This window comes from Giraffa tippelskirchi, chromosome 7, assembly GCF_054371585.1.
Source record: "Giraffa tippelskirchi isolate mGirTip1 chromosome 7, T2T-mGirTip1v1.2.pri, whole genome shotgun sequence".
NCBI classification, from domain to species: Eukaryota; Metazoa; Chordata; class Mammalia; order Artiodactyla; family Giraffidae; genus Giraffa; species Giraffa tippelskirchi.
Window position 1 is genome coordinate 12,430,504 of NC_137281.1, and position 21,098 is coordinate 12,451,601.

Genomic DNA, 21,098 nt, shown 5'->3' on the forward strand with positions numbered 1-21,098 from the left:
CTACCAGGCCTTTAGCAAGTAACCTGCCCACCCCCACCCCCCAGCCTCCCTTGTTCCGCTTCTACAAGAGAGAATGATTCAACACTGAGACATCGACTATATTTTAAGTGATCAAAGGAGGAAAACAATTTGATCCTCTTGACAAGAGCTGAAAAGATTATTGAGAATACTCAGTGTAATATCTTGGTTAAAAATTTAAAAAGAATTTACTGTAAAATATGGAGGAAAAAGATATTTCCTTAGTTTGATTTACAGTTGAGAAAAATATACGGTAGAGTAGCCATAAAATATCTGGAATAGGCACTAGCCAGCATTAAGCTTCATAGAGAAAATAAAAATATTCTCCTTAAAGTTAGGACTTGGACAAGATTGCCCACTATCAGTACTATTGCTTCACATGATTCCAGAAGTGCTAGTCCTTGATATTAGGGAAAACATGACATGTGACTCTAACATAAGAAACAATTAAATCAAAACATCATTTACAGCTGCTAACATCAGTTATTAGGAAAATCCAAGAGAATAAATGAAACATTGTTAGGGATAAAGGTAATATAGGGAATTTGTTCAATTATGACAGAAATACACACCCCAAAAGATGAGTGGATTTCTGATATACTTAGTAAAACAATTTGAAATGCCTTTAGAAGAGTGCTCTAGACTGAAGCCTGTCCTCCCAAAATTTATATGTTGCAGTCCTAATGCCCACGGTGGTATTTTGAGAAGGGATCTGGGAGGTAATTAGGTTTAAATTAGCTCATTAGGGTGGGGCCTCCCTGAGAGGAGAGCGTTCTTCTAAGAAGAAGTGAGACCACAGTCCCCGGGCTGCCTGCGAGTCCACAGCAAGATGGCAGCCGTGTGCAAACCAGGAAGTGAGACCTCACCAGAACCTGACCATGCTGGCTCCCTGATCGCAGACTTGTGGCTTCCAGAACTGTGAGAAAATGAATGTCTTTTGTTTAAGCCACCCAGTCTATGGCATTTTGTTACAGCAGCCCACAGCTGAGCTGACAAAGAGGTCCTACAAACAATAGCCACTATCTTCTCTCGTGTTTCTTAGGAATAAATTTAGCAAAAAATATGCAAAACTTAGTTTTAAAAAGGTTCAAGATGCCACCAGTGGTACAGGGACTAAATGAACACACTATCCTTTATCTAGGACATATCAAAAATGGGCTTCAGGTGGTGCTCGTGGTAAAGAATCCATCTGCCAATGCAGGAAACATTTTAGATGCCTGTGACGTACCACACACTGCCTCAGGTGCTGATGGTAGAGTGTTAAACAAGACAATAGGTTTTCCCTCAAGGAACAGGCACTGGGATGAAGCAGTTCTCATCTTCTGGAATGATCTCCAGTGACCTGACAATCAATGAATCGTATGTAAGCTGGCAGGGATCCCCACTGGACCCAGTGATGTCAGGCTTCTGATGTTTATTTGCAACTCGGGGCATTGGAGAGGGGATGTCAGGGAATCCAAGACCCCTGTATAGAGCCACACAGCTCAGGGGCCGTGGGCTGAGGTCCTTCATGGGAGGAGGGAGGTGGGAGAAGCAGGAAGATAAATAAGAAGGAGGACCACTCTGTGTAACCCATGGTCTACAACATGGATGTACCTCAAAAACACCACACTAAGTGAAAGAATCCAGACATGAAAGAACACACATTATATGATCCATTTATACGAAATGTGCAGAATAGCAAATCCATGGAGACAGTAAGCATTTGGTTTTGCCAGGGGCTGAGTGCAAGGGAAAAAGGGGAATGACTACTAAAGGGTACCAGGTTTTCTTCTGGGTGATGAAAATGTTTGAAACTAGATAGTGCTGGTGATGGTCAGGATTGTGAACGAACTAAGTGCCACCTTGTTATACACTTGAGACTGGTTAGTTACAAGATATGAGCTTCATCTTCATTTTAAACTCTATCTCGGGGATAGAAAGGAGCTGTGTGAAGAGTTTGGGTTCAAGAGCCAGGGACCCAGAGTATGAATCTAGCTTCTCCACTCACTGACCAGGTCACCTCAGACCATGCTGGCCATTACATGGCCTCTGTTTACTCATCTGTACAATGGGCATGGATCATTGTACTCACTTCATAGGGCTACTGGAAGGACTCAAGTGAGCTCATGGATGCACAGATCATGGAGCCCAAGGTGTGGAGAAAGGGAGGCTGTGATTATTCTCAAGAGGGGAATAGTCACTTGGGTAAGCTCTGGCCTCAGAGTCAGAATGCCAAGAGATACTGAGGCAAGTTTTCATTCTTTGCCTCATTTATTTAGCCAAATATATATATATATGTATATATACATATATATGTATACATCGCTTGTGGGATTCTATTAATAGGTGAAAGGAAAACACCTCCTTGAGTTTAGCAGAGCTGCAGAAGGATGGAAGGAGGTGAGATGCAGATGGGACTTTCCCATGGAGGTGGCATCCATGGAGGGGAGGGATGCTGGCTCACAGCACAGCCTGTTCAGAGGCAGGAAGACAGGGAGAGAGTTTAGGGGCCATTCTCTGCAGAGGTGAGGACACATATGACCCTGGTATCCTTGATCGCCTTCCCTCAGCCTCTTTGACGGGGCAGGAACTGGATCTGGTAGTTCGGGGGCACTCTGCCCACCCCACTCTCCCGGGGAGTAAGGTCGATGTCCTCAGGGGCCACGGGGGTGGCCACGGAGAAGTTCTGGAGGATGGTGGTGAAGAAGAGGAATAATTCGGTGCGGGCGATGCCTTCGCCAAGACAGATACGCTTCCCTGTGGGGACAGAACAGAGGTTCACAATGTGGACACAAGACACAGAATCTCAGGTCACAGTGTGCATTGTGAGCAGATGCACATACTTTGCCTCGTCACACCCCAAAGCCCAGACACCTGTGTTCACTGCAAAAAAGTTGTGTGGGATTAGCCTTTAACCTGTAGTCACGGTAGACTCTTGGAGGATTTCGAAACTCTGAAAGCCAGTGCCAATTGTGGGGTGAATGTACCTTACTCATTTTTCTGGGACAGAGTTTGTAAGCTTCTGTTTGATTTCCAGAGAGTTCTATGGCCCCAGAGAATGGAAGGATGCTGGACTGTGTGTGTGTGTGTGTGTTCATCTGCCTGGACATACAGACCGGTGCATATTTCTGACTTAATATTTCTCATGTCTGTCATACTAATATGGGAAGAATGGTACCTAGCTAGTAGGGCTCTTTTGAAGATAAAGAAGTTCGTATTTTCTAAAATTTTTAGAAGACCTGAACAGTTCAGTTCAGTTCAGTCGCTCAGTCGTGTCCAGCTCCTTGCAACCCCATGGACTGCAGCACGCCAGGCCTCCCTGCCCATTACCAACTCCTAGAGCTTACTCAAACTCATGTCCATAGAGTCGGTGATGCCATCCAACCATCTTATCCTCTGTCGTCCCCTTCTCCCGCCTTCAATCTTTCCCAGCATCACGGTCTTTTCATATAAGTCAGTTCTTCTCATCAGGTGGCCAAAGTATTGGAGCTTCAGCTTCAGCATCAGTCCTTCCAATGAATATTCAGGACTGATTTCCTTTAGGATAGACTGTTACTAAAGGCAAATGTAGTGAGTACCTTGTGCTGGTTTCTGGGTGTGTGTAGTGGGGAGTTTGTATGCCAGGTGTGTGTCTGGCCCTACGTATATTTACATGTCTCTCTGCTTTCTTCTTAACTCAGCCTGAGAGCCATGGGCTCCAGGAGTTCTGAAAAAAAAAAAGTACATAACATTGTGTGCAGGACTGATGGTCATGGGATGTGAGTGGACAGCTTGCATGAGATTCTCAGGGGCATATGGGTCCCCCCACCACAGTTCTAAACCATGAACTTGGAGTGAAGTGAGAACAGAAGGAGCCAGAAGAAAGGCTGAGACTCTGACAGCCTCTCCCTTTTTTAAAAAAATTTTAATGTGATTTGATTTTTTTTTTTGGCTGCACCGAGTGGCCTTTGGGAACCTCAGTTCCCTGACCAACGATCGAACCGTTAGTCCCTGCTGTGGAAGCCCGGAGTCAACCCCTGGATGGCCAAGGAATTCCCCCTCAAGTCTTCCAAGTGGTTAGACTTTGTGCCCATTGGAGGTAACTGGAGAAGGGTCTACATCTTCTAGGCTCATTTAGAAGTGAGGACACAGGAGCATAGCAATACTCAGAGTGGCGCCCCCAGCTGATTCTTCTCCTGTAACTGGGTCTGCAACCGGGCTCTTCCAAGAACAGTCTGACTCCTGCTCCCTCCAACCCGGTCCTTCCCATCCCTCGGGCTCTGCAACTGGCCACCCTCTGGCTCTTTCTCTCTGCCCATGGCCATCTGCCTCAGTCTTTTTCTCTGTCTATACCTTCTGCCGGGCACTGTATCTTTTCTCTTTTTCTCTTCCCTGTCCCGCCGTCTTGAATCTTATGTAACTCCCTTTCTCCATCTCTTCGGGTCTGATCCTCCCTGCAACGCTCTTGCGTTTTTCCAATCTCCCTGCACAGTCTCTCCTTCCCTCTCCTGCAGTGTTTCTTCCTCGCTGCTTATGTCACTCTCTCTTCTCCTCTCTCTGTCTTACCCTTTCTCAGCCTCTTCTTTCTCCACCTCCCTCTATGACCTCACAGTCCCTCTAAGTCTCTTTCTACCACTATCTCTCCTGTCTTTCTCTCTCTCTCTCTCTCACTCACTCTATCCTTATCTGTCTGTCCATCTCTGTTTCTGTTTGCCACATCTCTGCCTCTCTTAAAACTTAGGGCAAGACTGTTTAATGGAGAAACGGACCCTCACCCACCGCCCAGACCCCACAGGTCCCCTGGCTCTCCCTGAAGAAGAACTAAGGAGGGGGCAGACACCCCTGCTGGTCCAGTGGATAAGACTCCAAGCTCCCAAGGCAGGGTAAATAGTTGATCCTGGTCGGGGAACTAGTAATAAGATTCCCACATATGGCAACTGAGCCTGCACAGCAACTACTGAGTCCACATGCTCTAGAGCCCCTGCACCACAACAGGCAGCGCAGCCAAAAATTTAGAGAGAAATGAGAGAGGAAGCCATTGCACTGGGCAGAGCTAGAGGCCCTGAGTCACTGAAGTCACCAGTGCGATTCAAAACTAGGGACTTGATGCTGGTTTCCACCTTTCTCCCCAAGGAGGAGAACCTGGGCATTGGGATTTCCTCTGGTTGGGGTCAAAGAGCAGAGAATAGGGAGAGAGTGAAATCAAACCAGGTCAAGAAACTCCCTGGCTCCCTAGTCCCAGCAGAACAAATTCGGACTCTTCCCAGTTTTCAAGGCCCCACCCAGCTGAGCTCTTCACGCTGGTTGTTCGGTTGCTAAGTCCTGTCCAACTCTTTGCAACCCCATGGACTGCAGCACGCCAGGCTTCCCTATCCTTGACCATCACTGAGAGTTTGCTCAAACTCATGTCCATTAGGTCAGTGATACTATCCAACCATCTAATCCTCTGTCGTCTCCTTCTCCTCCTGCCCTCAGTCTTTCCCAGCATCAGGGTCTTTTCCAATGAGTCAGCTCTTCGCATCAGGTGGCCAAAGTTTTGGAGCTTCAGCTTCAGCATCAGCCCTTCCAATGAATATTCAGGGTTGATTTCCTTTAGGAGTGACTGGTTTGATCCACTTGCAGTCCAAGGGACTCTCAAGAGTTTTCTCTAGCACCACAATTCAAAAGCATCAATTCTTCAGTGTTCAGCCTTCTTTATGGTCCATCTCTCACATCCATACATGACTAATGAAAAACTATAGCTTTGACTATTTGGACCTTTGTGGGCAAAGTGATGTCTCTGCTTTTTAATACACTGTCTAGGTTTGTCACGGTTTTTCTTCCAAGGAGCAAGCATCTTTTAATTTCATGGCTGCAGTCACCATCTGCAGTGATTTTGGAGCCCACGAAAATGAAATCTACCAGTTTCCACTTTCTCCCCATCTATTTGCCATGAAGTGATGGGACTGGATGCCATGATCGCCATGTTTTGAATGTTCTTTCACCCTCATCAAGTGGCTCTTTAGTTCCTCTTCACTTATCTTCTTCTTCACCCTTCTCTTCTGTAATCCCCGTCCCAGTCTTCCCGAGTTCTTTCTCGGGTGAGCCGTGCCATCTCCACCTTCAGGCTCTGCCCTTGCTTCTCCCTCTGGGGGAACATGCCTTCCAGTGGCTGGTTGATACTCTCCCATGGTGTCATAGCTTAGAAGACACTGTTTAGGGTAAGCTTTTCCTCACAGACCCACCGGGAGTAGTCAGTATTTCCTGTTTGATGTTCCCAAAGGCCCCATTAGAGCACTTATCATAATTATGATTTGTTACATGAATAAGAGTTGGCCTCTGAGCACTTACTTTAGCCAAGGAGTTCTAAGCCCTTTGTAACATTTATTCATTTAATTGTAGATTTTTCTGTAACCGTATGACACGAGTTATCTCCCTTGTTGGACTGTAAACTTCCTGGGGCAGGAACTGTGTCTCTTGTGACTTGTCTGATGTGTTATCTTCAACCTCTGATAAAATGTTTGGTTCATAGTGGTGCTCAACAGATTTGATACCTGAGTGTAGAGAGGTGTTGCTGCTGCTGCTAAGTCGCTTCACTCGTGTTCGACTCTGTGCGACCCCATAGACGGCAGCCCATCGGGCTCCTGTGTCCCTGGGATTCTCTAGGCAAGAACACTAGAGTGGGTTGCCATTTCCTTCTCCAATGCATGAAAGTGAAAAGTGAAAGTGAAGTCACTCAGTCGTGTCTGACTCTTAGTGACCCCGTGGACTGCAGCCTACCAGGCTCCTCCGTTCATAGGATTATCCAGGCAAGAGTACTAGAGTGGGGTGCCATTGCCTTCTCCGTAGAGAGGTGTAATTGTCCCCCTTACAGAGCTGCGCCTTTGGGATGTGATCTTGGTTCTCAAGTCCCCTCTAGCATTGGCGTGAAGATGAGGTGAATTAATACAGGTAAAGCAACTGGCACAAATAAACTGCTCAATGAACAAAGACCTCTCTTTGATTGTCTTCAAGAGGTCATGGCACCCGCACTCTGGAATGCAGGCCCAGCTTATCTATGGCTGCTGCTGCTGCTAAGTCGCTTCAGTCGTGGCCGACTCTATGTGACCCCATAGATGGCAGCCCACCAGGCCCCTCTGTCCCTGGGATTCTCCAGGCAAGAACACTGGAGTGGGTTGCCATTTCCTTCTCCAATGCATGAAAGTGAAAAGTGAAAGTGAAGTCATTCAGTCCTGTCTGACTCTTAGCAACTCCATGGACTGCAGCCCACCAGGCTCCTCCGTCCATGGGGTATTCCAGGCAAGAGTACTGGAGTGGGGTGCCATTGCCTTCTCCCAGCTTACCTATGGAGAAGGGCATAAAAGCATCATTTTTCTTTACTGCCCCATTGGCATCCAGAAAGTGGTCAGGGTTGAAGTCATCTGGTTTCTCAAAGTAATGCGAGTCGTGGAGAGCAGAGCTCAGGATGGGATAGACTTCTGTGTCCTGAGGGAGGGTCACAAGATTGAAAGATATCTCCATTTCCTCCCCTAACCCACCCCTACACATAATGAACCAAGGGTGAGTGATAAAACCAAAAAGAGGTCAAGGTTGGGAGATGAAAGAGAACCCAGGAGACCCATACAAGGGAGATATGGGAGCCCAGTGAGGTGCTGTACCTTGGGGAGGATGTACCCTCGGAAATGAGTGTCTTTAGTGACCACGTGGGGCACACCAATGGGGATAAGGTCTGCAAATCTCTGAATCTCGTGGATGACTGCGTCCGTGTATGGCATTTGGGCTCTGTCATCCAGGGCTGGAGGGCGATATGAGCCAATCACCTGGTCAATCTCCTTGTGGATTCTCTCTGCACAGAAGAGTGGGACCACTGAACTTCATTTATAGAGACATTTCACCAGGAACACCGCTTTCTATGTTGGAACACAGCTCAATGTTCTATGAACACTGGTCCGTTCATTTCCAGGCCAATGAGCCCAGAAAACCTATAAGAAATGGTTAGACCATCGACACCCCTCTGAGTAACCAGTTTGGGGTGGGAGGAGCAATGGGAAAACTACAAGAATTTTCACTCTTTAATGTCTAATGAATATTATGGATTCTCTCCCAATATACACAAGCAAACACACACACACATGTGAACCCCAGTTTTGCTCAGAATTTCAGACCAAGAACTCAAGGCTATGAACCTATCAAGGTTCCTCCTCTAAGATGAGTAGAAAATGAACTAATATTTATTGTGTGTATATTATAGATGAGACACTGTGCTAGGTAATCAGGAATATAATAGTGAAACACATCAGTGGATTAGCCCATGAACAACTGGATAAATAAATGAGTACATCAATCATTCGCTCAATCAGTAGATCAATTCATGAATGGAAAGACTGGTAAATGGAAGAATGCTAATGAATGGATGTATTATTACTTATCAAAGATTAATTTATTACTAAATGATCCATAGACAAATAAATAAATGAACTTGATGAACCAATAACTCATATGAATGGTTGAATGGCTCAATTTATGGAAGAACATGTGAACGAATACATTTAAAGGAACAGGAAAACAGGAGTAAGTGGGTGGTTGGATATATTGAATGATAGATGTATAAATCAAGGGTGAATAAATGAGTGCATTATTAAATAAATAGATGAAAAGATAGATGGATGAAGGACGAAGTGAAAAACAAGCGATGGAAGGATTAAGTTATGTAACCTAGTTTTAGAAAAACAGATGGATGCATGAATGAATGAAGGAACAGATAAATCAGTGACGAAACAGTTCATTCAATGAATCACTGTCTCAAACGATCAATAGATGAATCAGTTTGTCCAAATAAAGCATGGATGTATACATCCTAGATGAGTCATAGATGAAAGAATCTGAGTGCACAGGTTGATTGATGAGTTGAAAGGACAGATGGATAAATGAGTGGGTCGATCTTTAAGTGATAGAAGAAACAGTGGGAAAACAGATTGACAGATTTTGGGGAGGGGGAGCCATGCTGCGCTACTTGCCATATCTTAGTTTCCTGACCAGGGATTGAACCCAGGGCCATGGTAGTGAAAGCACTGAGTCCTAACCACTGGAGCTCCAGGGAACTCCCCGAACTGACAGATTCTTCATTCATCCATCCACCATCAGGGCTGGCTTAGTTGGGTAGATCATTCAAAACCTGCACTGCTCCGAGACCTTCCCTGGTGGTCCAATGGTTAAGACTGCACACTCCCACAGCGTGGGTGCACGTTCCATCCCTGGTCAGAGGCCAAGCAAAAAAGAAAAACAGAAACAACCTACAGGGCTCCTGGTGTAAGAGGGGAATGCTGCCTCTCTCATTCACCAGGGACCTCTAGCCCCATTTCTGTGCCTGCAAAGGGGTCAGAAGCCCCCTCCCCAGTGTCTGCCCCCAGCTTGCCCACCTGCAACGTGGGGGTGTTTGAGCATGAGCAGGAACCCATAGCGGAGCGTGGTGCTGGTAGTCTCCGTGCCGGCAAAGAAGAGTGACAGAACAGACATGATGAGGTTCTGATGATCGAACTGGCTCTGGGGGTTGGACTTCTCCTGAATCCAGACGGGTGGGGTTCACATCAGGGGAGGCCAGGGGCCCCGCTGCCCACACCTCTCCTCTCGGGGTCCCTCCGCCTGTTTCTGGGTCTTGCACCGTCTGGCCCTTTCCCCTCCTCTATGCTCGGGGTCCCACCATCTCTCTGTCTCAGTCTCAGTCTCTCTTCGCTCTGTCTTGCTCTGTTTCAATCATCTCCCGTCTCTTTGGTGTGTTTGTCCCCCTTCCTCTCTCAGTCCCTTTCAGCCTCTGCGACTCTTTCCACCAGCTGCTGCATTTCCTCCCCCTTGTCCTGTATTTCCCGTACCTCTGTCTCCTCCCTACCATCTCCCCCCCACTTCCCTCTCCCCCTCTGCTCCCTTCCCAATCTCCCCTCCACTCTCCCTTCTCCCCACTCCTCTACTCCTTTCCTGTCCCTTCTCACTCTGCATCTTTTGTTCTCCTCCCTTCCACCCCCATCGCCTCTCCCAAATCCCACTTTTTCCATGCGGAGCAGGTAGCAGTCAATGAAGTCCCGGGGGGCATTGGGGTCGAGGGTCTCACGGTGCTGCTCCACGCTGTGGCCAATGAAGACATTGACTTCCTGCAGGTTTTTGTAGATTTGCCTGTGTGAGCCAGGAAAGTACTTCAAGATGCTGGAGTAGAGCTCAAACAGCTGCAGGAGAGAAGGGGCTGTGAGGCCCTTGCGGGGTTGAGCTAGTGGGTCACACGGAGGGACAGCCCTCTTGGCCCCCAGTACCTTCACAAGGGATGTCTGTTTCCCTCTCTTTCTCTGCATCTCTCTCTGCCTCTCTGGGGTGTCTCTGTCTCCCTCTGTCTCTCCACCTCTCAGTCTCTGTCTCACTCGGCTCTTACTCTGTATCTGAGCTCCTCACTCGCTGCTTCTGTGTCCCCTTTGTGTAAGAGACCACATTTTTCTCTTTCTGCATCTGTCCCCCTCTCCTTGTGTCTTCTTGTTAGTCTCTGCCCCACCTGTGTCTCTCTCCTTTCCAGCTCTCCCCATCTCTGTGGGTCTCCTGCTCATCCGCCCTCTGCCCTGCCCCTGCCTACCCCAGCCAGTTTATCTGTTCTGCTCAAACCTCTCTCTGTCTCTTTCCACCTCTTGCATCGTCCTTGCTGTGTCAGGCGTTGATAACATGATGCTTACACAGAATGAAGCTGCTGACTATTTGGGAGCATATGTCTATTGCTTTGCCTAATGAGAAATGTAATATCTAACTTGTTGCCAACAACTGCAAAAAATGCAGGATAGTATAAACTATGCTGTGGAATGCCTCCTTCACCTATCCTTCTAGAGATAACATGGTTAACTGTTTGGCAGATCTTCCAGACTTTTCCCCTCTCTGTGGTTCTCTGTGAGAGGAGAAAATTGAAACCCTGTGTTGGACTTGTGCAAGTACTCATCTGAACCTCCTTCCAGATATTCCAGGCCTGACTCTCCACTAGGAGGTCAGGGGAATTTTTATTTTCGATATTCATTCCTGTGACTCTGACCTGCACTCTCCGTTGAGAGCAACAGCCAGGCAGACTTTTCTGAAGTTTCACTTTTTACCTGAATATACAATAGGGGTGGGGCTTCCCTGGTGGCTCAGAAGGTAATGAATCTGCCTGCAATGCAGGAGTCTGGGTTAGATCCCTGGGTCGGGAAGATTCCCTGGAGGAGGAAATGGCAACCCCCTCCAGCATCTGTGCCTGGAAAACTGCATGGACAGAGGAGCCTGGCAGGCTACAGTCTATGGGATCACAAAGAGTCAGACCTCACTGAGGGACTAACACTTTCACTTTTCACAATACGGGTATTTCAAGGTTAGTTGAGAAAGACAAACTTTATCATTTTGTTTTAGAAGAGGAGCATGTTCATGTGTGTGTCTTTGATTCCTCTTTCTGTTTCTCCTCCCATCACTCCCCTTTCTTCCTCTTCCTGTCTCAGTCCTTGTCTCACCATCTCTCCCTTCCCCCAGGTCTCTGTGTCCCTGTCTCTCTCTCTCTGTTGTCTTTGCCCTTCTTCTGGCTGGAAGCTGCATTTCCGATTCACAAAAGCAAATCACCCCTCTCCCCTGCCTGGATGTCCAACTGAGCTCTGCCCTCCCAGACCTGGCTGGACAGGGAACTGATGAGCACAAAAGATTGGAAGAACAAGTCCAGCAGCCTCAGGAACTTGGGATCTCTGTAGTCAAAGCGTTTTCCGAACACAATGGAGCAGATGATGTTGGCGGTGATGGAGTGGAAGTAGAAGACGGGATCCTGGAGGGCTCCTAGAGGGAAAGGGGTGGGTCTCAGGGCTCAGACTCCAATGCCTGAGGAGCTGTCTCTGTGTGACTCTCCTCTATCACTCAGTCACCATAAAAAAAACAAACAGGCCTCATAGCAGCCAATACTCGCTAACCTGGGAGTTGTGCCAGGCCCTATTCTAAGACTTCACATATTATTTTACAAAATTCTCATCTCAGTCCTGTGGAGAAGGTGCAGAGCAGGTGTTCAATCAATCGCACGTGCCATTTACAAAGCTCTGTGCTCCTTCCCTTAACTGTCCGCCCCACCCCCATCTTTTCTGTCCACCTCTAGAGCTCTCTGTCTTTGGGGAACTGTTCTGCACTTGATTGTTGATATCTAGATGTGCCAAGCTCGCCCCAACCGGAGGGAGGGTGGGCTGTGCACCCAGAGTGTCAGGTCAGTGCAGTCTCTCTCCCTGGGTCTCACCTGTCCATCATCTCTTTCTTGTTCCCTTGCACACCCTTTCCTGAGCCTGTCTGTCTCTCTCTAATCTTCGTGCCTCAGTTTCTCTCTGCCGTTGTTCCTTCCTGCCTCTCTGAGTCTCTTCTCTTTTTGCCTCGGTCCCTCCATCTCTGTCTCTTTCTTCCTCTCTGTGTCTCCATCTGAATCACTCTGTCTCCTCTTGTCTTTCTTCTGAGTCCCTCCGTCCTTATACCTCTATAGCTCCCTGTGGCTCTGCCTCTTCCTCCCAGACTCTCCATTTATGACTCAAAATCTCTTAAGAAAGCATCTTGTCACCGCTACGTCTCAGACACACGTTTCTGAGGAATCCTAAACCCCCTGGAAGTGCCCACCTGACTTCCTAAGAGCAGAAAACCCCAACTGCCCCCTTGCTCACAGGCAGTTGTTCACCCAAAGAAAGGAAAACACAGCTTGTCCCCTTTTTTGAAATGTCTGTAGTTTTCTCTTTTTTTCTCTTTACTTTCTTTTTATTGAAGTCACATTTTGACCCTTGACAGATACAATCAAACCATGAACTGGTTCCCTTGAACACAGGCAATTAACATGCTATTTACTGTCTGAGTCGTCTTTGAGTTCCTCTTGACACTACACTCCTGAATCTCTCCTGCCCCCTGCATTTCTCACCTACCCACCTCTGCCCCGTCTCTCTGCCCTCTCTCGGTCCCTGCCCCTCGGATGGGCTCCCAAGCTCTGTCTCCTCTCTGTCTCCACATCTCTCTCTCTGCCCACGTATACCCTCTGTCTCTGGGCTACGTCCCTCATGCAGCTTCTCTCCTGCCCACCGCCGCCCCAGGGCTCACCCTGGGATTTCCGCAGCTCCTCCACCAGACACTGAGCCTCCTCCTGAATCCGCTCCTCCACGCTCCGCTTTCCCATCCCAAAGTCCCTCATGGTGGCCAGAGAGAATCGCCGAACAGCCTTCCAACGTTCCCCGTTGGCAAAGATAACACCTAGGGTTTGGGAGAGGCTTGGGTTGCAGAGGAATTTTCAAGGAGACTCTGGGTCCTGCTCCACCCCTTATCTTCCCTTCCCAGACTCACCCTCCCCAATCCCCATCCTCCATCCCCTGCCCCCTCCCAGGGGCCCTGAGGCCCTTACCGTATCCCTGGGTAACTGGATCAATGACGGCGATCTTCCCTCGGCCAGAGAAGGCCTCGGCCTGGTCCACCAGGGCCTCCCGAATGGCCTCTGTCCCACAGATTATGACCACTGGCCGCGGCCCCAGGTTCACCGTGAAGACATCCCCATATTTCTGTCGGAACTGCCAAGCACACCCACAGCCAGGGTTGCTATTAGTCAGTATGCACCTCTGTGGCCATCTCCATTTTTAAACCAGTAAAACACTTGTGTGTGCGTGTGTTAGTCACTCAGTTGTGTCTGACTCTTTGCGACCCCATAGACTGTAGCCCGCCAGACTCCTCTGTCCATGGAATTCTCCAGGCAAGAATACTGGAGTGGGTTGCCGTGCCCTTCTCCGGGGGATCTTCCCAAACCAGGGATCGAACCTGGGTCTCCTGCATTGCAAGCAAACTCTTTACCATCTGAGCCACCAGGGAAGCCCTAAAACACTTACGTATAGATTGGTAATTTAACATTTAACATATAGATTGATAACTAGCCACTTCCCCCAAGACCTTACACCCCAGTCTTCCTTTTTGCTTCTCAGAACCCACCAGTTAAAAGATTAACCCATGTCCCAGCCCAGTCCACACTGGTTGGCTTGGTTGGTGTCTTAAGCAGCATGTGTGTGTGCTAAGTCGCTTCAGTCGTGTCCAACTCTTTACGATCCTATGGACCGAAGTCCGCCAGGCTCCTCTGTCCATAGGATTCTCCAGGCAAGAATACTGGAGTGGGTTGCCATGGTCTCCTCCAGGGGATCTTTCTGACCCAGGGATCGAACCAAGGTCTCTTACATCTCCTCCATTGACAGGTGGGTTCTTTACCACTAGCACCACCTGGAAAGCCTCCTAACAAGCACAGATGGTTAAATATTCCTATTAATAATTTCACCCCAGCCCTGGTGATATTGGTTGAGTCTGGTGAGATCTCCCTGGCATCTCAACTAAAGAATCATCCTTCTTGGAACTTCCCTGGTGGTCCACTGGCTAAGCCTCTGAACGCCCAATGCAGGGGCCTGTGTTCAATCCCTGCTCAGGGAACTAGACCCCACATGTTGCAACTAAGCATTTGCATGCCACAGTGAAGAGCAGCTAAGACCTAGCACAGGAAAATTAAATAAATAAAATATTTTTTTAAAAATCATCCTTCTTGTGACCCACCTTCAACTCCCATCTGCCTTCTGGCAATTTCCCCAGACAACCACCCACCTACTTGGGAGGCATGAAGGTAAAGTGATGGCCTTCTGGGAGTTATCATGAAATTTGAAAAATCATAACATCAAGTCTTGCCACTGGGGCAACAGCTCAACAGTATTTATTGAAGCTGGAGACGTGTGTACTGAGTAGCTCAGCCACTTCACTCCCAGAAACACACTCAACTAAAATGCACACATGTGCTCAGCAAAATAAAAAACAAGGAGATTCATAGATGCCTTATTATAAAATGCTCTGCAACATAGGGAATAAACAACTAGTGATGAATTCATAATGTGGGCTACTATGCAGCCATGAAAAAGAACAAACCGCTGCTACAACCAACAACAAGAATGAAACTCACAGATGTAATGGTGAGTGAAAGCAACTAGACCCAGAAGAGTTCATATGTCATAATTCTATTTATATGAAATTCAGAAACATAACAGGAACTTGTGGTGTCAGAACAATAGGAGGGTAGTGACTGGAAGGGGGACTTAAGGAGGTTTCTGGGCATGAGCCAAGTTGTTACGTATCTGTATGTCAACTCCATGAGTGTGTTCATTTGAGAAAATTCACTGAACTGAGCACTTAGGATTTGTGTTCTTTACCCTAAAGGTTAAACTTCAATTACAAAGTTGAACTTCTACAAATGTTAAACTGGTACAAAATACAAGTTGACTTACAGAAGAAAGACAAACACCATATGGTATCACTTATATGTGGAATCTAAAGTATGACACAGTCAGGGAACTAAGATTCCACATGCTGCATGGCCAAAAAAATAAGAATTAAATTAAGGTAACACAGTGTAAAAAATTAATTTATAAAGTGACACAAATGAAACAAATACGACACAAATTAACATACCTAAGAAACAGAAACAGAATCGCAGACATAGAGGACAGACTTTTTGTTGTCAAGGAGGAGGACATGGGGATGGAGAGGGAGGTTGGGCGTAGCAGATACAAGCTTTTATATATGGAATGGATAGACGATGAAGTCCTATTGTATAGCACAGGGAACTATATTCAATATCCTGAGATAGACCATAATGGAAAAGAAGATTTTTAAAAAGGAATGCATAGATATGCACAACTGAATCACTTTGCTGTACAGCAGAAATCAGCAAAACTTGGTAAATCAACGATTCTGCAATTTTAAAAATTGATTTAAAAAGGTGACTTAAAAGGTTGACTTATAAAAAGGTTAAGTTTATTGAAAACTCTCACAGTGATCTCTGCAAAGCCTCCTTGCTGGTCTCCTTACTTCCTTTCCTGTGCTACCCACAATCCTTTCACTACACACCCCACCCTATCTTGAAACCCGAACTATCTCATTAAAATGTAAATTAATTAATATCCCTAACCTGTTTCCAACCATCCCGCTCGCCTACCACCCTGAGAGTAAGACCTGAAGTCTCCCCGTGGTGGACAGAGCCCTACATGATGTTGCCCCATCACCCCTCTGACATCTCCACCCACTCACACAGATCCTTTGAGCACACAGATCCAGGCGCCCTGTGGTTCCCCAAACATGCTGAGCTTGCTCCTGCCTCTGAGTTCTGGCACTGACCCCTGTTGCTCACTGATATCTTCCACAGGCGTCTTTCAGGCCGTCTGATCAGAAACAAGGCAAGATGGAGCCTTTCCTTGGCCACTCATTCTAAAGTAGCTTCAAGTAGCTCCTGTCACTTTTTAAAAAAATTATGTATTTTTAATTAGAGGATAATGACTTTACAACATTGTGTTGGTTTCTGCCATATTTCAACATGAATCAGTCGTAGGTACACCTATATCCCCTCCCTCTTGAACCTCCCTCCCACCTCCCACCCCATCCCACTGCTCTAGGTTGTCACAGAGCACTGGTTTGTAGCTCCCACCACTCTTGAAACTATCACCTTGCTTTATTTTAGTCATAGTTCTTACCAACCTAATATTTCCTTCTCTGTTTGTGTACCCTGTCTAATGCCACATCATCAATGCCTAGAATGTTTCCTGGCACACAGAAGGTGCCCAGTAAGTTACCATTGAATGAATGAATAAATGAATGAATAGATCGAGTAACCTCCATTTAATGAGCACTTACTGTATACCAAGCTCTATGCACTATCTAGTCCTCACAACTCTCTTATGAGGCAGGCATTCTTATCATCATGACCTTATCTTGCTGAAGAGAAGCTAAGATTCAACGAGTAAGAGTTGAATCTGGAACACAAACCCTCACCTGTCTGACTCCAGAAGGATTTGGAAGTAAATCATGACACCTGCTAACCTATGGCCTCTCTTTCCTTCCCTCCCTCTCTCTCTCTCAACCTCTCTCTCTCTGCAAAGATGCAATGAGAATGGAGGACCATGGGGAATTCCCTGGTGGTCCAGTGGTTGGAATTCCAAGCTCCCGCTGTAGGGGCATGAACTCAATCCCTGGTTGGGGAATTAAAATCCCACATGCCACATGATACGACAGGAAATAAAGAGGATCACAGACACACAGAGAATCCTTGCAAGGACTGTAGAAGAGATTTAGGGGGTCTGGAACTAGCAAAAATTTATGCAAAATGTATGTGAATATTTGCGGGGGAGGGGATCCACCAGGCCTTAAACTCCCAAAGGATTTAGTGATCCCCAAGTTGTCAGGAGACACAGGAGAAGGGGTTTCGATCCCTGGGTTGGGAAGATCCCCTGGAGTAGAACATGGCAACCCACACCAGTATTCTTGCCTGGAGAATCCCATGGACAGAGCAGCCTGCCAGGCTACAGTCCATGGGGTCACAAAGAGACAGACACAACTGAGTATGCATGTGATAACAATAAATAAAACAACAAATTATTAGGTAGCTTCCATCTATGAAGGAGATGGAAGGGCCTCCATGCTGGACTCACACGTCCCCTCTGTGAAGTCCCAGGTTGTAACAATGGACCAGTGCCTTCCCCGGGCTGACCTCACTATCTATTTCTCTAAGGTGAGGGCGACACCTCTTCTAGCCCACAAGGTATTGTAACCATCACCTGATGAATTCACTCCACGATACAAATAAATCCTAGCCACATAATCCTGAGTGAAGAAACTAAGTCCAGGTATTGCCACGAAAGTCCATGGTGTTTACCCTTGTGATAAAAACTAAATAATACGCACTTGGGGCCTCCACATGTGTGATAAAACACTCTCCCTCAAAATCAAAGGCTGGTCCAGTGGTTAAAAATCCAGTTTCCAATGCAGGGGACACGGGTTCGATCCCTGGTCGGGGAACTAAGATCCCACATGCCACAGAGGAACTAACCCAGAGTGCCACAACGAGAGAGTTCTCAAGGCACAGCTACTGAGGCTGCGCGCTCTAGGGCCCATGCCCTACAAGCGAAGCTGGCACACCACAACTAGAGGAAGTTTGCACAGCACAACAAAGAACCAGTGGAGCTAAAAAAATAACAGATGACAAGCCCAAGACTCAGGAGTGTGGTCACTGCAGGGGTTGGGAGAGGGGTAGAGGCACCTGGGGCTGCTGGAAGTTATTGTCAAGTGTTCCCTAAGCCTAACCTGTTGGGGAGTGGGCTCACGGGTGTAGATTACATGGTTGCTCAGTCATGTCTGACTCCTTGCAGCCCCATGGACTCTAGCCCACCAGGCTCCTCTGTCCATGGGATTTTCCAGGCAAGACTACTGGAGTGGGTTGCTATTTCCTACTCTAAGGGTTATTCCCAACCGAGAATTCAAATCCAATGACAGGCAGATTCTTTACCACGGCACCACCTGGGAAGCCCATGGATTACATTATTATTACATAAATAGGTCATCAATCATGAAATCATGTCTAGAGAGCAGTGATACAGGACCTGGTTAACACTCCAGTATCAGCTACTCATTGCACATTAATGTTAATGAATGGTAAGAACTTTGGCCCTGGGCTCCCATTCTGTTCTCCCTCCCTCCTCCCCTTGGTCTGGCGCTGGCTGGGGCCAACCTTTGACAGCTTTTGTTGGCAGAGGAGAAACCTATTGACTGGTACCACCACCCCTTTCCTCTCTCTCTCCCTGTGGCAGGCAAGGACCCGAGAGAGGGGGACAGAGGAGCAGGGATTTCTATACCCCTGGCTCATACCCAGACACCTCTTCACGCCCGCCCGCCCACTCCAGGGACAGTGCCTACACACTTCCAACTGAGCAAGGGATACCTCTGACTGCCTGATAGCCATCCACCACACTTCAGCTCCACATCCCTTCCTCGCTGAACTTCCCATAGCCCACCCCTGAGCCTGCAAGGATGCCTCACATCTCCTGGTGAATGATCCCCAAGGATGGAGGCAAGGAGCCACCCTCAGACCCCGTCCACCTGTGTCTCACCTTCAGGAAAGATTTGAGCAGGCCTTTTCTGTCCATCTGCAGAAGATTCCCCAGGAAGGGCAGAGGACGGGGGCCAGGCGGAAGGCGGCCATGGGCCTTTGGGTGGCCTCTGGCCAGGAGGACCAAGAGTCCGGTGAGCAGAGCAAGGAGAAGGAGCACGCTGAGCTCCATGGCCGCAGCCCGACGGTCTTCCAACCTGCTGGGCTTCTGGCTGAGCCTTTTATACTAAGCCTGCACCCACACCCAGTTATGTTATATCATCCATTCCCTAGCATCCTCCGAGAGTGTGAACTCAAGAGAAGGAGCACATACTTCCTGCCCCGACAGTCAGCTGACCTGCTCCCCTGATACCTCTACAGCCCCTCCCTAGAGGCTGTGAACATGCCCATGTGTGTTTCTGTACATGAGTGTGAGTGTGCTTACGCATAAGTCTTTGCACATGTGTGGGCTTCTGTGTATTTACGTGGTGTCTCACACCTGAAGGTGTGTCTGTGTTTTCGTGCTGGTGGTGGTGAGGTGGGTCCGTGTGTGTGAGTCTGTCTGTGTGTGTATGTTTGTATGTGTATGTGTGCACACATCAGACAGTCCCTGTCACTACAGGGCTTGCAGACACTCAGCCTTTATGTCTCCAGCCACCCTTCCCTCGCCCTCCCTTCTCTGAGAGCCACAGATGGGAGAGGCAGGAGAAGCAAATCAATAGGGGTGAGAGACACAGTTCTGGTGGGACTTGGAGGTGGAAAGGATCAGGTGAGAGAGACAGAGAGACAAGTCCTGGCCGTGGATCCAACACTGGGGTCTTCAGATCTCTGATTGCCCTGAGTTTTCTCCCTGCCTCCTGCTCTGTCTTCACAGTTGCAGGACTTTTCTCCGTCCCTCGATGATAGTCTGTGCATGTGTGTGTGTCTCTCTCTCCTGCTGTCTCTCTCTGTCTCAGCGTCTCTCTTTCACTCCTTAAACTCTGAGCTCCAGGAGCACAGAGACCGTGTGCAGTTTGATCAGTGTCCACTGAGCTTGCCTGTCTCCAGCATTCCCCTGAGCCTTTGGAAGGCTCAATTTGTATTTACCAAATATGCTAATGATTGTGTCCGAGTCCCCTTGTCGTGGCCTGGGTCTGGCTTTCCGCCTCTCTCTGTCTCTCCTCTTTAGAAGGAGGGTGGCAGTCTCTTTCTTGCAATGTTAGGCAAACCTCTTGCGGAACCAAAACTCTGATCCCAGCAGTTGAGTCAGACTCCTCCAAACTAGTGTCCCTTGATCTCTTGAAGAGGTGGGACCTGTACTTTCCTGACCTTGGAGAGAGGCCACCATGGACTTTCCTCAACCCACGTCCTGGGATCCACTGTGCTGTGTGAACTGGCACTGAACTTGGGTCCTTATTCCAGGCCCAGGAATCACTGATGGGGAGACATGAAGCGCTTTACAGAGGAAATCACCTAATCCTCACTCAGTTAATGGAGTAAATCACAGAGCGGTTAAGATCTTGCCCAAGGTCACACGGCCATCTAGAGGTAGCATCAGGAGTCAAACCCAGACAGTCTAGCTCCAGAGGCTGTTCTTCCAACCATTTGACTGGGCTGCCTTTCTGAGAGAGATGCAGAGAGATAACAAAGAGAAGCAGAAGGAAAAAGAAATAGAAAGGGTGAGAGGCAGAAGAGGACAGGAAGTTCTAAGGGAAGCGTTCTCTGGTAAGCAAGCAAGGCAAAAGCTTGGTTAAACAAACTGCTCCCTTTCCTGCAGGACTTCTCAGAGCCCTTCGATTGCTAACATGAGCTGTCAGTAACTCATCAAGAGGGGAGGGGACTTGAAAGGAGCTCCCAGGCTATTTGGAGGACACATCACAATCTCTCGGGCAAGTGTCTGCTGCTCTTTGAGCTTCAGGTTTGCTCATCAGGAAAATGTGGGTACCTACCCTATAGGATATTGATGAGAATGAAAATGAGACCCAATGTGCAGGGGGCCTGGCCCATAGTAAGTGTTCTATGAATGCATCGTGGCCACAGAGAGAGACACAGAGACTCAGAGACCAAGACTGAGGAAGGCAGAGAGACAGACCCAGAAAGGGAGACTTGAGACATGACTGAGAGAGACACCCAAGACAAGGCTATGGTGAGACCTCAAAGGACACAGCAAACATTTACTCATTCATTCAATAAGCAATTATTGGATACCTACTGTGTGCTAGGCCCTGTTTTAGGC

General features: G+C 47.8%; 1 protein-coding gene across 1 annotated transcript; it reads right to left on the reverse strand.

The window, feature by feature from the left end:
• Window positions 1-2,515: 2,515 nt before the first annotated feature.
• Window positions 2,516-19,076, reverse strand: LOC145515560 (cytochrome P450 2B4-like). Its single transcript, XM_081516242.1, has 9 exons — window positions 18,906-19,076; window positions 13,355-13,517; window positions 13,057-13,206; window positions 11,615-11,775; window positions 9,999-10,175; window positions 9,378-9,519; window positions 7,617-7,804; window positions 7,302-7,443; window positions 2,516-2,757 (listed from the first exon to the last, which is right to left on the reverse strand). The coding sequence occupies exons 1-9, from the start codon at window positions 19,074-19,076 to the stop codon at window positions 2,567-2,569; spliced, it is 1,485 nt and encodes a 494-aa protein (XP_081372368.1). The 3' UTR covers window positions 2,516-2,566.
• Window positions 19,077-21,098: the final 2,022 nt, after the last annotated feature.

What these genes read in the sequence shown, in the direction of transcription:
- LOC145515560 (XM_081516242.1), bottom strand. Translation starts at nt 19,076, where the DNA reads ATGGAGCTCAGCGTGCTCCTTCTCCTTGCTCTGCTCACCGGACTCTTG. An exon ending in TGCTCAAATCTTTCCTGAAG is followed by an intron (nt 13,518 to 18,905) that starts GTGAGACACAGG and finishes TGTGCTTGGCAG; the next exon opens with TTCCGACAGAAATATGGGGA. An exon ending in GAGGGTACATCCTCCCCAAG is followed by an intron (nt 7,444 to 7,616) that starts GTACAGCACCTC and finishes ACCCTCCCTCAG; the next exon opens with GACACAGAAGTCTATCCCAT.